This window comes from Microtus pennsylvanicus, chromosome 2, assembly GCF_037038515.1.
Source record: "Microtus pennsylvanicus isolate mMicPen1 chromosome 2, mMicPen1.hap1, whole genome shotgun sequence".
NCBI classification, from domain to species: domain Eukaryota; kingdom Metazoa; phylum Chordata; class Mammalia; order Rodentia; family Cricetidae; genus Microtus; species Microtus pennsylvanicus.
Genome location: NC_134580.1, coordinates 124,053,621 through 124,068,769, shown reverse-complemented (window position 1 = coordinate 124,068,769; position 15,149 = coordinate 124,053,621). Strand labels below are relative to the sequence as shown.

Here is a 15,149-nt window from a genome sequence, read left to right as displayed (position 1 = left end):
CTCACCTCCATGAAAGCCTCACTGGACAGTCTTCATGATGCTCGCACAAGGAATGCTTCCTTGATGACACTGATGGGGCATCGACCCAAATGCCTGGGAAATTCTCAGTGAGAGAATAGTGGTGTAACTTTTTGGCTGGATGGTTTTGTTCTGTGCTACGTAGCCCAGGGTGGACTTGAAGCAGCGAGCCTTCTGGAGTTGCAAGCATGCTCCACCACACTTAGTTGCACAGTTGTCTTTTTATTTTTAAAATCCAAAGGTATTTTGGCACGGCTCAAAACACACAATATTCTGGCTCAGGTCAAAACACAGTGGAGTACTTTATTCAGGTGATTGTTTACTTGCAGATTCTGAAAACTGCTCCCAGAGTTCCCAGAGAAAAACCACGTGAGGCCTCAGCGCTAATGATACTTTGGGGAGATTTGTGGGAAAAGACTTTTCCAGAATGGATATTCTGTAGAGTTCTAGTCCTTGGTTCAGACAGGAATAATTACAGAATAATTAATTTCCAGACTAATAACAGCATTAAAAAGTTTGTGATTCAGCGCACGCCTTTAATCCCAGCCCTCGGGAGGCAGAGGCAGGCAGATCTCTGAGTTCCACGTCAGTCTGATCTACAAAGTTAGTTCCAGGACAGCCAGAGCTGCACTGGGAATGCTGTCTCAAAAAAAAAAAGAAAAGAAAAGAAAAGCCAACAACAAAAAAGTTTGGCACTTAGAACTTGGTGACTCCTGTGTAGGCCTGAGGTGCTTAGCCATGCCAGATTTTGCAATGGGTTTCAGAGAACCCTTGGGAGGATGCAGCTAAGCAGATGGATTTCAGCTGCAGCTTGCCCTGCAAAGAGCTGCATCCTCTTTGTAGCAAATTTGTAGTAACAATTACTTGGGAGAAGCTTTTGTACATTTGCTGTTTCTAGCTGGGTTTTCCAGCCATGGGGATGAGGGGATGAGACGGAGCCTGACTGGTGAGCTCTGTGTGTCTCTCAGTCTGACATTGCTGAGCCCAACAAATACTAACCTTCTAAGCTCCTGTGTACATCTGCGAACACCCTCACAGCTATCTGTGAAACCAGCCTTTGAATGCCACAAGAGTGTTATCATAGCGCACATCCATCCCCATAAGGCAACTAATGTAAAGGCCTGCCATCAACTCCTCTTGTCTAGCGCTGGATATGCAGCAGAAAGTTCACCCAAAGAAGCAATTCACCTCAAACTCCAGAGTCTAGATGCATGAGGGTAATATAAAACCAAAGATTCAGTATTTCGGTTTTTAAACATAAGTAAAATCCAAGGAAACATTATATCTCAGTGGCAGAGTACTGGCCTAGCTTGCATAATACCTGGGTTTGAGCCTCAGAAATGACTTTTTTGTTAATAAGGCACAGCAGTGATTTTCTAACATCAGCCATCCCTGAAGTCCTGAGGGTAGATTTAGATTTTTCTACAGTCACTAGAGATTTTTGGATACTCATGCTAAGGCCCAAGGGTGCTAACCCAGAGAGGTATTGCCCAGGTTCTGATCCAGGTGTGTTTTCCAGCTACTTTGTGACCTGTTGAATGGGTCCTACACACACACACACACACACACACACACACACACACTCATACTCATTCTCTCCTTCCCTCCCACCCCACCCCCCAATAGCATCATTTTCCACCCTTAACAGCCTCCTAAGGACAGTTATCCAGGGAACACAATGCTGGGGTAACTGGTAATAGTGAAGTTGGATGCTTATGTTTTTCCCTGTGGTAGGGTAACATTTCTCATCTCTTATTTTCTGTGGCCAGAAGGAAGATGCCATTCAGGGAACCCCAGGTGTTTTGAAGATGAAAAGGAAGGTAGGAGGCCTGGCTCGGTGCTTATTAACCACAGAGAGAGCCGGGTTCACTTCACGAAAGAATCAAATAATGGCCAGGAGAGACGATGACTCTTAATGAATTCATGTGAGGGAAGTGTGCGGTGACCAGTTTGGGGACATGCAGTCTGCAGACTGCCTTCTGAAGGAGGGAAGCAAGACAATTGCTTTCTATTACGGTCCAATATATCCTTGCCTTTCCCGAAGCACATGGGGCTGGCTGGGTCTCACATCCAGCTGCCAGCTTGGCTTGTCTAGGAGGGCCTTGACCGCCTTTACTTTAAATACAGCCTGGACTTGAAACACTGGAGTTCATGAGAAAGGAGTAATCTCAGTGCTCCCTCCAGGTGAGCTTCCTGGCTTCCTGCCCTGACTCCCACCCCCTACCCCCAAATCAATCTCTCCCTCTGGGGTCAGAGACACTCCGTCCTTATTCTGCCTGGGTGGGAGAATGAGTAAGTCCAGCCTTCAAATATCAGCTTTTGTGGGCCAGACTTAATTGCCAAGGATTTTTCTGGAGGGAAAAAAAAAGCCAAAAACAAAAACAGCTTCCCAGACGTGAAAGATGCGGGAGGGGGCGGGGGGGGGGCGGGGGAAGCAAGAACAAGGAAACAGAAGGGGGTCAAAAGGGAGGAGTGAAATCAACTAATCCTGGACAGGTGGTATCTTGGCACAAATACCCTGAAATCACTTTCTTCCTGGGCTGCAGAGAACTGGGTACCTTCCCCAGGAAGGCTTACACTCTTCAATCTGGGCTGGGGAGTGCACCAGGGGAGGAGCCTGGGGTGGAGGGCCTGAGGTCTGTGACCTCCTACCAAGTGCTATCTGCTTTGGCCCGCATATCTAGTGTAAACGCCGTTTCACACATAAATAACGTGCCACATCTGGCCCCTTGGTTTTATGGCGTCTTAGCGACCAAGCAATTTATAGATGGCGACCTTGTTAACCAGCAGCCAGGGCTCCTCGGGAGCTACACCGCGCCAGGCACTGATGGGCCCAGAGGAGGGGCGCGTGCGAGAAGAAACTGTGGGCCGGGGTCTTCAGCTCAGAAGGAGGCCGCCACCAAGAAACCCCACCTCGGATTAGGGAGACGGGGGCTACTGCAGATAGGAAGGTGGAAGCCCCCTCCCTCCCAAGCAGGCCATGTGGCCGCTGAAAGAGCCATCGAAGCCCAAGTGTGTTTGCGCTCATACCCAATTTATTACAGCTGAACATATGGCCAATATTTTGACTCACGTCAGTCGGGCTAGGAAAACAAACAGAGCGCTGCGCGGGGGAGCGGCCCCTCCGCTGAGGCTGCGACGGCCGCGGGCCCGGAGCGGGCGGGTGAACACTGCTGGAGCCCTAGCTCAGAGCCGGGAGGAGGGCGCTCGCTACAGCCCGCGATTCCAGGCTCCCCTGCCTCAGGCCGGGAGTTCCCGAGGCCGTGATCCGCATGCTAGTCGGGACCGCACCGCCGCCGCGCCCCAGGTGAGCCTCCTGCTCGCGCGTGTCCCGCATGCATGCTCCCGGGGGCTCCGGGAGTAGCGGTCCAGCGGCGACCGGGCGACCAACGAGGCCTGGCGCCCCCTCCCGCTGCTAGGACCGACTGTCTGTTCTTCTGTGCTGACTGGTGCAGAAGTCTCAGCTCGAAACGCGACAACGTCCCGAGCAGGGACCTCGCTGCGCCTCCGGGACCAAGCTTGTCTGTGTTCGGTTTGGGGCTCCCCTAACAGCCCGGTGACCCATTCGTCCATCTCTGGACTCGCGGCGTGGCTCTGTCCCAGGGTCACAACGTCGGGAAGCAGCAGGTGGGCAGGCCCAGGCATCTTATGTCCTCCCAGGACTTGGCTGGTCACCCGGGAAAGGAGGCTTTCTGGAAGGGACAGCCTCCTCCTCCGGTCCATCTGTCGTTGGGAAAAGTTTTACCTGCCACAGAAGCCAGGTGTTCCTGCGACCGCACCTGATAGCACGTGGGGCTGCCCTGAGAGGTGGGAGTAGCTGGGCTGGTGCGGAGGAACCCCCAGAGTCGTGGGCAGGAGCGGCGCCCACAGCCAACCACCCCTCCCAAGCCGAGCCTGGCAGATCCTCGGGCCCCGCCCGGGAGGCCTGCGGTGGGGGGAAGGGCGCAGCGGGAGGGGGCGTCCCGGTAGGTGGAGGACTAGATAAAGGCGCGCGTTGAAACGCCACGGTGCTGTCCCCACAGCGCGGGGAGTGGGAGGCGGAGCGGGCGCCTTTAGCGCCTCGCCAGCCTCCTCCCCACCCCTGGGGCTCTCCGACTTTGCTGGCTGCTGTAAGGAAGGACGCGCCGCGGGCCCCCACCTTTGCGGGGTGAGTCTTTCCCGTCGGCGCCGCTGGTGACTCGCGATTGAGGGTGGTAAGCAGAGGCCAGAATCCCAAGGAATTTGGAGATGGCGCCTAGTGAGAAAGGCGGGTTCCTTCTGGGGCGGAACCGGCCAACGAGTGGGGCCGGGAGCCGCCAGGAGATAGAGGATGAGAGGCGAAATCGGAGTCAAGAACCCACAGGGCTGGGGATTGGAGCTGTGGAGAGATGGTGGTCGCTGGGGAGACGAAGAAAACCTGCAGTTTGAGACATTAGTGTCTCCTGGGCCTCACCGGGCGCTGGACAGTTCTCGTTTGTGACAGTAGAGATCGCCAGAGGATCAGAAATGAACCTTGGTGGGGCCTATTAAAGTCAGGGTCTCTGCTGGGAGACCCCTCCAACTGATTCTGCCATGCCCTTTCCCTCCCCAGCACGGAGACGCACAAACAGGCCTTTCTAAGCCTCTCGCGCCTTCTCCACTTTGGTGGCACTTGGGATGGAGAGGGGACGTTGCTTCCTGGGAAACCTCTGGTGCCCAGATTGGAGGACTGAGACACAGAGTTCCAGTCGCCCCTTTCTGTGTCAGCGCTGGAGGCCCCCGCGGGTGCGTGTCTATCTTTCCGTGCACTTAGCTCCGACTGAGAGCGTGCATTCCTCTCGCATGGGTGACTACGTTGCCCATCAGCCCGCCTGGTCTGGCTTGAAGTGCTGAATGCTAACGGGTTCTGAGAAGCAGCTTGGTTCCCAAAGTCTGTGGTAATGATTCTGTCACGTGTTAAGGAGTAAATTCAGATAAGGAACTGCTTTCAGCACCTTGCTTCCCTGAGAAACCCGAATCTCCCTCACCGGAATCGCCTTTATCAAGGGAAGGTCGGGCTTGGCTGGAAGAACGTTCCTGAAGGCAACAGTGATGACGCGTAATCTCATTGTACCATATTTAATCATTAGAGCTGTGCTAACGAATAAAGCAAAGGAGTTCGCCCGCGGGGACGTGTCGTTTGGTTTCCGAATAAGCGATGATAATGGGTTCGCTGGAACAAGGCTCCTTTGGCCCGAGGGGGGCTTAAAGCTACATTTTAAATTTTGTAGTCTGCCCGGAGCCACATTTCGTGTTCAATTTAACATCCATGAAAGTTAAACGGCTTTTCTCGCCTCTTAGTTTATTGGATGCATTTTCAAAGATCTCATTAAAGTGCATTTATCAAAGTCCTAACATATACCCTCGAGGTCTTATACCCACACAATGAGGCCGATTAATAAGAGAAATCCCAATTTCTATGACAATTTACATACTAGGGAGTTACTCTCTCTTTGGTGGGGGTAGATAATTGGTAAAGTGTTGTATATTTTGCCTCGAAAAATAAAAAAAAAAGGGCCTGCCTCTCTTAGCTATCTTTCTCCTGCAACCACATTTACCTTCTTGGACCCCAGGCTGTAGGTCTCGTGATTAGTTTTCACCATTTTCCTCTGGTTGTCCGCCACTGGGGGGAGGGGGTTGGGAGGAGCTCAGCTTTTCCTACAGCGTAATTGGACCTCAGTGCCGGGGCTTGGAAAACTTACTGAGCCCACCTTCTGGTTGACTTAGGGGAACTCTGGATGGCTCCCTTCATCCTTCCTTTCCTGCTGTTAAGGGGTTAATGCCAAGATAAGATATGTGCCAAAGAAAAGAAGAAAGGAGAAACACTCACCTTAGCTTGAACCCAAAGTAGACTCTTTCTTTCAGCTAACCCCCAGGTTCTGGCCCACCTGCTTTGTAATTAGTGGGACAGGTTCTTCCCCGCTAGAGGTCTGGCCTCCCTAAAGAGCTCCAGTCAGCACTCTCTACTGACCCCCCAGGCGGCGCACGGACCCAGTGACCTCAACCGTTTCCTTGCCCCAGGGGCAAAGGTGGAGGCTAACCAACAGAAGCTGAAACTTACTTTCTATAAGCACCCGCCACGTTTTCCTGGTTGGGAAAAGGAGCTGAGTGGTACTCCTGGACCACAAGGCCAGGATTTCTTTCACGTGAAATAGAGAAGCTGACACCCGACTTCCTCTAACCCCCAGCTCTCCCCCAAACTGCCCAGGGGCCTGTTTTGACCCGAAGTGTTTTTTTTTTTTTGTAAAAGATGATCTTTATCACCGCTCAGAATCAGAATGGGACCCATTTTCCACTCGTGGTTATTTCAAGTGCGTACCAGTCTCTGCCTCCAACCCGAGATAAATAAACCTTGCTCCTCCGGACAAAACCTTTGTGTGGGCGCCGTTAATCCTCACTGGAGCAGGAAGGTGCGCTGCTTTGTTTCAGGAGTGAAAGAAGACAAACGCTTGCACCTTGGCACTAACCAGACAATAAACTAATCCACTTGAAGGCTGTTATCTGAGATGGGATGTGCAAGGCCTGAGAGCTCAGCCACACACTACCAGCAAGGGAGAGTCTTCAAAGAAGAAAAGAAGAAAATAATAATAATAAAAGAAATGAAGTCAAACAACCCAGTGTTTCCAAATAAAGGGAAAAGACCTTGTAATTCTGATTGAAAGTGCTTTGTAGGTGGAGAGGATGAGGGGTGCCCTAGGATCGCTGAAGCTTTGGGCTCCTCAAGGTCACCTGCCCCCTTTGGGTCCAAACACCTAAGATTCCCGTCCTGGCCCCCAGCCCCCAGCCCCGACCCTGAGACTTCATCTACCTTTATTTCCCCCTGGAGAACTCACCAACCCAACAAGCTTTCACCAGCTGAAAGGGGGAGACGCGGACTCAGAAGTCCCAGTTGGCCCTTTAAGCCCAGCCCAGATGGGATCGGGGTAGGCTTGGTAGAATGTCATGCAAAGATATCTACCTCGTTCATAGAGACACGGAAGAGGCTCCGGGCCAAGCTCCGAACCCTCTCTTCAGACTTTCCTAAACTGTCTTTCCTCTTTGACGCTGGAGTTTAGAACCCACCCCCTCCCCCAACAGGGGGCGTAAAGCCACCGCAGGGAAGTTAGAAAGGTGCAGAAAGCTGGTCTCAGGTGGGCGGCCCCTTCTCCAGAGCGCAGAAAAAGGCAGTCGTGTTTGAGCTACCTGGAAAGTAAACAGGTAAACACCGGGCGACTTAGAGGGCCACTTGTCCTGGAGTGGGGCCACTTAGCCTGTGTACATTCTCCTCCCCTGCTGGGCCTCCAGTGATTGTTCAGTTCGGTGGTTGTGCTCTCCAGCCGCCTGAGCCGGTGCTTCGACCCGCACCCCGCTCGCCAGCATCCCAAGGAAGATTCTCCTCTAGCTTCCTTGGAGAGCGGGCCTTCCCCCAGTCACTCGCTGGTAACTCACCGAGAGCTTCTTCTAAGGGTTAGAAGATAAAGACCAGGGGCTACTGGAGGAGGCCTCCAACTGTCTGGTTAACCTCAGGAGGTGTATATGTTGTTCTACCGAAGAGATGCCAAGCGCCTAACAGGTCTCCAGCCCAGGGCACTCTCGGTGTAGAAAATTTCAGTGCCTACTTCAACTTCCTCCCTAAGTTTACAAGAGCAGAAGGCCCATTACAGAGACTCCGGGGCTGCCATACTACTGTAGCTGAGCCCAAACACAAGCTTGACGGCCCCCAAACATAGTCCTCTCCTGGACTCAAGACAGCCTGGAAAGAGTTTACTAAAGAATTCCTCGTGGGCAGGTCCTTGCGAGTAGAAACTGATACCAGCACAGGCAGGCACTCCTAGGTCTTGAACTGGTAGGGTCAGGGTGGCCCGGACATTGATAGCAGACGATTTTGAGGGATAGGAAACATGCAACTGGGTCTCTTAACCTGCTGGATGTGTGGGATTTCGCCAGGTAGATGATTCTCTGGGAGGCCTTTTGGGGTGTTCTTAGAATACGTTGCTTGTTTAATTTGGTTAGAAGAAATGCCTTTGCTTCTGACCCGTCCATTCTTTTGACCCCAAGCCCAGCCAACGAAGTCTAAACGGTGCTGGAGCTTGATCTGGGCGGGAGACCTGTCCCCGACCTTCAGCTGCGCTGGTGTGGGCCTCCCTAAGTCCGCCGGCTGCTCCTGGGGGACTTGCATTTTATGATCTTCTTCTTACAAGCCCAGTTTCTCCCCCTCAATTAAGAGCATCCCAGCGGGCTTCCTTCGTCTTTTCAATTGCAAATGTTAACGCTTTGGAAGCAGACGAGGAAACCCCAGGGGCCAAGAAGGGGTGAGGAACAGTACTCCCGAGGTCCGCTAGGAGAGAACTGAACCCGAAAGTCTTTCTGCTCTGAGTCACCGCGAAGGAAAGGCTTGAGCTTCTTGGGCCCTCTTAGTCCAGCTGTCGGGTACTCCCAGACCTGCAAAAAAACCGTTTTAAGGGGTGCGAGCGGGAGCTGGGGTATAGCCCTGAGTTGGCAGGGGAAGGTCAGGCCCTCAAGATACTCCTGAAAAGGAGCCTGTGGGCCAAGCTGCCTTCTGGTTGCCTTTAGTTGAGACCCAAGAGTAGATCTTGATGAACATACTGGCAGCCAAGGCCTCTGTGAACTTGAGTGAATTGGGACTATGGGGTGTCGGTCTCAAAGCACCCAAGCCAGCACTCCCTCCCCACCATTAATTCCCAGGATGCTCTTAGAAAAACAAACAGTACTCTAGTGCATTTTGCAGGGAAGGGGGCATAGTCAATAGCACTGATTACTTCCCAGAAGAAAGAAAGGCCCACTATGCCTAGGGAAAGCCAGAGAGCAAAGTTAGGAACTGTAGAGAACCATGTGACTCTAAGACCCAGGGAATGGGTAGACTCTGGGTGGCTCCCACGGGAACACCCACACTAAAGACTTAAAGTGACTCTGAGATTGGTGACAAGGGACATTTTTGCTAAAGGACCCCCTTTCCACCCAGTCCAAGCATTGGCCTAGTCCAACCAAGCTATACTCTGGCCTCACCTCCCACGCCTGTGGAGGTTCCCTGGTCTCCAAGAAAGTCCCCTCTTGTAAGACAGAAAAGTAAGAGGAGGAACAAAGGAAGAGGTATTTTTTTTCCTGCAATGTTTCAGTTGAGAAACTATTTCTCCCAGTATTTATTTAGCCACTGAGTAACAACAGTGTAGCAAGCCAGCCCTGCCCCTGGATCCAAATTGGGTTCTTCCTGGTTTCTGGAAAGCTGACTTTTCTCCTCCCACACCGCCAGGCAGTGACTAGCCCCAGTCTGAAAGGAGGGGGGGAAGGCAACAGGCAGGAAAGCTGAGAAAGAAGCTGGAAAAGGAGAAGGGAGGGGGGGGAGAGAGACAGAAAGTAATAAGTTTGAGGAACACGTTTCAAACCAGATACTAATTCTTGCAAGGGGGAAAAAAAGAGGAAGAAAGGAGAAAAGAAAAACTAGGCGAAAGAGGGATGGGGAACGTCGACATGAAGGGGTTTCCTTAATATTGTGGACGGATTCAGAAATGAATGAAGAGATAGTCCATTGAAAAGGGTTGAATGCCATGACAACTAGGGACAACCTTAGATTTATTCCAAACAGTTAGGACACATTGAAAGAGAGCGTCAATCATGTATTATTTCGCCACTGAAATAAATGCAAAAACCGGGCCTGGACAAAGGCTTCCAACGGGAGCGGGACATTTGTCTACATTTCGCTCATTGTCCGCAGCTTAGCAATCGGTTTGTATTTGTGTTTGCCCGGGTCCGACCACCCAGGACGCGCCGACGTGGGGCTCGCTCCAACCTGGGCCATTGTCACCCACGTCACATACTGGGGGCGAGGCAACAAGAGCTGCAGAAAGCCGCTGAGCAGCTAGAAAGAGGCGCTTGTCGCAAGGGTCTGGAAACCCGGGGGTGGTGGGGGGCGCCGCCGCTGTCCAAGCAGCTGTGCGCTTCGAGGATTCCGCTCCCGAGCACCCCGCTTTCCCTGGGTTAAGGCATTCCAAGCAGGGACAGTTGGAAAGAAAAGCCCCAAGCCCCAAGCCTGCTCTTCTCTGGCTCCCCACCCCCAACTGCAGGCCTAACCCACTCCCCCGAGGCTAGGTGGAGTGGACAAACAGCAGGTAGCAAACTTTCTCCCCAGCCTCACATCTCCTAACTTAAATTGGATGCAAGGTGCGTGAGATAATAGCCCTTTCCTTCCCGGCTCAGAGAAATTCAATTCCCAGGTTTGAAAAAGGTTGTTGGAAAGTTCACACTAACCTCATGCCAGCTGGGAGCCTGGAGTGTGCCCTATCAGCACACACCCCGAGGACAGCAAAAACTGGAGAAAGTAAAGGATTTGCAAGGAAGAGAGAAACTCAAGTGAAATCGCAGTAACAACCACTAGCCCTTCAACCTCCTATCGGTAGCTTTCTGGGTCCTCACCCGGATTGGAGGCGCGCGCGCACACACACACACACAAACACATATATACCACACACACACAAACACACACACACACACTCCCGCCTCTCTTCCCGCCGCTCCACCTTTAGCTGAAGACTGGCATAGTAGAGAGCCAGAGAGGCAAGGATTATAAAAGGTAGAAAGGGACAGAGGCCCTCAGTTCTCCCCTCCACCGGTGAAAATAAGCCTGAGGCTCTGGGGCGCAGGTCCGAACCCGGCCACAGACAGAGACGCAGGCCCCCGCCCCTCTCTTCCTTGGACCGCCCGCGGAGCAGAAAGTGAGCGGCCGGTCCTCCTCTACAGCAAGGAAAAGGGGGGGGGGGTGTAAATGGGTCTTTAGCAAATAAAGGGCCATCGGAGAGGGGTGGGTTCTTCAGTGATGATTCTGGCAGGTCCAAGCCTAGTCCTCTCCTGGGTGTCCAGCTCTTTCGCGGTTAACTAGAATCAATTACTTGACTTGTCATTTCTAGTACTCATCCTTAAGCTTCAACCAAAATATTGACCTAGGAGGCTTACAGAAGTTGGGCTCTTGCCATTTGAACCGGATCTTGTTTAGGGAACCACCAGCGATGGGAAGGAGAGATTTCAGTGGCTCAGCCTTCACCCCTCCCCCTTTTCCAAAGGCGCCACAAATCGCCAATTTTCTGGCTAGCTGGGGCCGGGGTGGGGGGTGCGCACGGGGCGTGGGGAGGTAGGAACCGGTGAATGTTAAAGAGGATTCTTTTTTTTCCCTCCTCCTTCTTTCTGTTTTGTTTTCTTTCTCACCCCAGCGGCCCCTCCCCCCCTCCCCGCCTTAAGATGCAATTTGTTAAAACGGCCCTTTCAAGTGTGTGGACTCGAGAACGACGAGGTGGCCCTTTGTATGTAAATACTGAGGGAGGAAAAAAGCTCTCCCCATCTTTGCAATTAATTGACACGTTACACCTCTCATCTTGCTCTAGAGGGCCGTTGGCTGGGAGCGCAGAGCTCCCCAAAACCCACAATTTCACATCTGCAAATACTGTCTTCATCCACTTGACTCCCAAGACCCGCCCACACGTGGCCAACCTTTGCGTTTTTAATGTCTCTTCCCCCCCCCTTTTTTTTCACCCCTCTCTCGCTCCCTCGATCCCCCTCCCTCCCACCCTTCCTCTTTCTCCCCCTCCCCCCTCCCCAGGTTCGTGAGTGGAGCCCAGCCTTATATGGACTGATCGCTCGGGCAATGGCCCATTTTTTCCTCGCCACCAGCCGCCACCGCGCGCGGAGCGGCCGCCGGAGCCCGAGCTGACGGCACCTTGGCACCTCTCCTGGAGTTACAAACTGAGGCCGCGCGGCGCTGAGCGCGCAGGCCGCCAGTCACTGCGTACATTTCCGCGTGCTTTCTGAGAAGAGAGGAGGCGCAGGGTGGGCTTTATTATTTTTCCCTCTTCCCTTTTCCCACAGTGTCCTCCTCTCATTTTAAATAATAATTATCCCAATAATTAAAACCCATCCCCCATCCCTCCCCCCTTTCCTTCCCTTAACCCCCCTCCCCCGCCCGCCCGGGCTGGGGAGCGCCAGGAATTGACCAAGTGAAGCTACAACTTTGCTGCATAAATTGCGGGGTCCGGAACCATGTCGCTGACCAACACAAAGACGGGGTTTTCAGTCAAGGACATCTTGGACCTTCCGGACACCAACGATGAGGAAGGCTCTGTGGCCGAAGGGCCGGAGGAGGAAAGCGAAGGGCCGGAGCCCGCCAAGAGGACCGGGCCGCTGGGGCAGGGCGCCCTGGACGCTGTGCAGAGCCTTCCCCTAAAGAGCCCTTTCTACGACAGCAACGACAACCCCTACACTCGCTGGCTGGCCAGCACCGAGGGCCTCCAGTACTCCCGTAAGTAGCGAAACTTGGCCGCAAGGGCTCTAGAGGGCTGCCTCCATTGCTGAGGCAGCAGGCAGGGTGGACGCTGGGAGTTAAGGGGAAGAAGCCATTTAAGATCCAAGTTCCCATCTCCCGGATCCTAAAGATTCTGAAACATTTGTTTAGTATGCCCTTTTACCTCCTCAGTAGTCATCCTTCCCAGTCCCTGCAAAATATTTGATGTCATACTTTTTTCCACGTGAGACATTAAAGCAGAGGACACAGCTGCTTCCTAAGGGCTGGTTAGAGATGTCAACCGGACTGATGGCTCTGGCAGGAGTCTCCTGGACTCAGTTGACCCAGAGGGTTTGACTTAGCTCCCCTGAACCAGCCAGGGGTCAGGGTCTGGCTAGCGGTAGAGGATGGAGGAGGCTTCTGGTTTAAGTAGCTCATCCTGCCCTGCATGATTGTAAAGAAACTGTGTGGTGCACTGGGCGGCAAGTGTGTGTGTGTGTGTGTGTGTGTGTGTGTGTGTGTCCAGAAAGCCGGAAAGCAAAAGCCCCCCAAACCTGCTTTACCCCGCCAAGCCATCAATGCCGGGATTGTGAGGTTTTCCTTTTAAAAATCTGCCCACGTCTCTCCAGAGAGGAAACGGTTTAAGGGGGCCGGAGCCCTTAACCCTCAACGATAGACCGTCCACACTCTACCCCGCACTAAATTCTTCTCATAGTGTATGAACCCCTAGAAACTTGAACCTCAGAGCCCCCACTGCGCAGACTCTCCTCTAGCGGACCCCGACGGCTTCCTCAGGCGCTGAGCCGGGCGGGGATTACCGTAAAAGCCCTGGGTCCGGGCTGTCCAGGGTCACAGGCCCACAGAAGATCCCTGGGGCTCCGGGTGGCCCAGGTGGCACTCGGCCTCCAGGCGCCTGATGCGCTTCTCTCCCCCCTCCATCCCACCCAGTGCACGGGCTGGCGGCCAGCGCTCCCCCCCAAGACTCCAGCTCCAAGTCCCCAGAGCCCTCGGCTGACGAGTCACCGGACAATGACAAGGAGACCCCGGGCGGCGGGGGGGACGCAGGCAAGAAGCGGAAGCGCCGAGTTCTCTTCTCCAAAGCACAGACCTACGAGCTGGAGCGGCGCTTCAGGCAGCAGCGGTACCTGTCAGCGCCCGAGCGCGAGCACCTGGCCAGCCTCATCCGCCTCACGCCCACGCAGGTTAAGATCTGGTTCCAGAACCATCGCTACAAGATGAAGCGTGCCCGGGCCGAGAAAGGTATGGAGGTGACACCCCTGCCCTCGCCGCGCCGCGTGGCCGTGCCCGTCTTGGTCAGGGACGGCAAACCGTGCCACGCGCTCAAAGCCCAGGACCTGGCAGCCGCCACCTTCCAGGCTGGCATCCCCTTTTCCGCCTACAGCGCGCAGTCGCTGCAGCACATGCAGTACAACGCCCAGTACAGCTCGGCCAGCACCCCCCAGTACCCGACAGCACACCCCCTGGTCCAGGCCCAGCAGTGGACTTGGTGAGCGCCGACCCTCCAGGACTCGAGGCCGTAAGCCCTGGTCCCACCCCAACCGCGGCGGTGGCGAGAAGGACTCGATCCTTACCACGGTTGTTGTTATTATTATTATTATAATTATTATTATAGCGTTGAGTCGACACTCGGCTCAGTTGAGGAGGCACCGGGAGGTTGCCTGTGTCTCCTGAGAGTGGCAGATTCCATCTCCTGACTCTGCCCCATCCCTCCCTCCTTTGAACCTTTGGAGAGGATAGAACTCTTAAGTCGTGTTTACAGAATGTTTGCGCAGCTTCGCTTCTTTGCCTCTCTCTCTGAGGGGACCAAACTATCCCAACGTTAACGTCGTCACTTGAAAAGAGAAAGGACAAGCCCCATCCCCCGCACTGCTTTCGTGAATTTTGTAAAATATGTTTGTGTGAGTAGCGATATTGTCAGCCTCCTTAAGCAAGTGGAGAACACTTTAAAATATAGAGGATTTCTTTTTTTATATAAGAAAATGCAAACTATTTATGGCCATGTACACGTTCCGACAGCTGGTGGCAGATTTCGCTCTTCGTTGTAAATATCGCTGGTGATCGTTGCCAGATGACCTCCCGGATGGGCCTGTATCCCCATCAGGTCTAACTCTCCTTGTCCTTTGTTTTGGATGGGTTATGTTTGAGTTGCCTCCGTTTTTCTTTTTTATTTTTGTTTTTAATTTGTTCAGTGCAAACATTTTTCAACTATAAAAAGGAAAACCTGTGTAGGCGTGACATCCCCCGGCCCCATTTTCCGGATCCTGAGCCCTGGAGCTTGAAACTCAGAAGCTCCGAGTGGTTCCCCAAGAGCGCCGGGCGCTAAAAGCTTTCAATTTTTTTAAATAAGAATTTTAATAAAAATCCTGTGTTAAAAAAAAAAGCAAGCCCAGTTCTCCGATTTGTTTGACTTTATCTCCCTGCCTTCCGGGAGCGGGTAGCATTCTGAGCTGGTACTGGTTTCCTCTCCCAGCCCAGGGACTGGGGGCGGATACCCAGGCGGTGGAGGATCGCCCGAGATAGGCCTCTTCCGGACAGACTGGGACAGTCAGTGCAGGACCGGGTCAGCTTGGCCTTCAGCCTGCTAGCCGGTGGTCCAAAGTCCTTGCTGGCCCTAGCGCTTGAGGGCCTCTGTGCGCTCTCTGAATCCCCAACAGGGGGAGGAAAAGTGACTTTGGGTAACGCCAAACAAGGAGAGCGAGCCCCCCTCGCTCGCCCAAATCGACGAGTGGCTCCTTCAGCCTGAAAAGCTGTTGAAGCCACTACACTCGATGACTTTCACTTTGTTGATTTTGATTTACCCCTTGCTAAGGGGGGAGGTGCGTCTGAGGTTGAGTCTGATGGCTTTCTC

At 53.3% G+C, this 15,149-nt stretch overlaps 1 protein-coding gene across 2 annotated transcripts; it reads left to right on the top strand.

Moving 5' to 3' along the window:
- The first annotated feature begins 3,962 nt into the window (after window positions 1-3,962).
- On the top strand, window positions 3,963-14,681 carry Nkx2-2 (NK2 homeobox 2). Of its 2 annotated transcripts, XM_075962389.1 has the most exons (4): window positions 4,133-4,165; window positions 11,603-12,298; window positions 13,229-13,540; window positions 13,683-14,681. In XM_075962389.1, exons 2-4 carry the CDS (start codon window positions 12,040-12,042, stop codon window positions 13,970-13,972), a joined length of 861 nt encoding a protein of 286 aa, XP_075818504.1. In that variant the 5' UTR covers window positions 4,133-4,165; window positions 11,603-12,039; the 3' UTR covers window positions 13,973-14,681. The 2 variants fall into 2 exon arrangements, with proteins under 2 accessions (XP_075818505.1, XP_075818504.1); XM_075962390.1 differs by having other exon boundaries at window positions 3,963-4,165; window positions 13,229-14,681.
- Window positions 14,682-15,149: the final 468 nt, after the last annotated feature.

Excerpts from the sequence above, each read along its gene's own strand:
- Nkx2-2 (XM_075962389.1), top strand. The coding sequence starts at position 12,040 with ATGTCGCTGACCAACACAAAGACGGGGTTTTCAGTCAAGGACATCTTG. Across the intron at positions 12,299-13,228 it reads CGAGGGCCTCCAGTACTCCC|TGCACGGGCTGGCGGCCAGC; the intron begins GTAAGTAGCGAA and ends CATCCCACCCAG. Across the intron at positions 13,541-13,682 it reads GCGTGCCCGGGCCGAGAAAG|CGCGCAGTCGCTGCAGCACA; the intron begins GTATGGAGGTGA and ends TTCCGCCTACAG.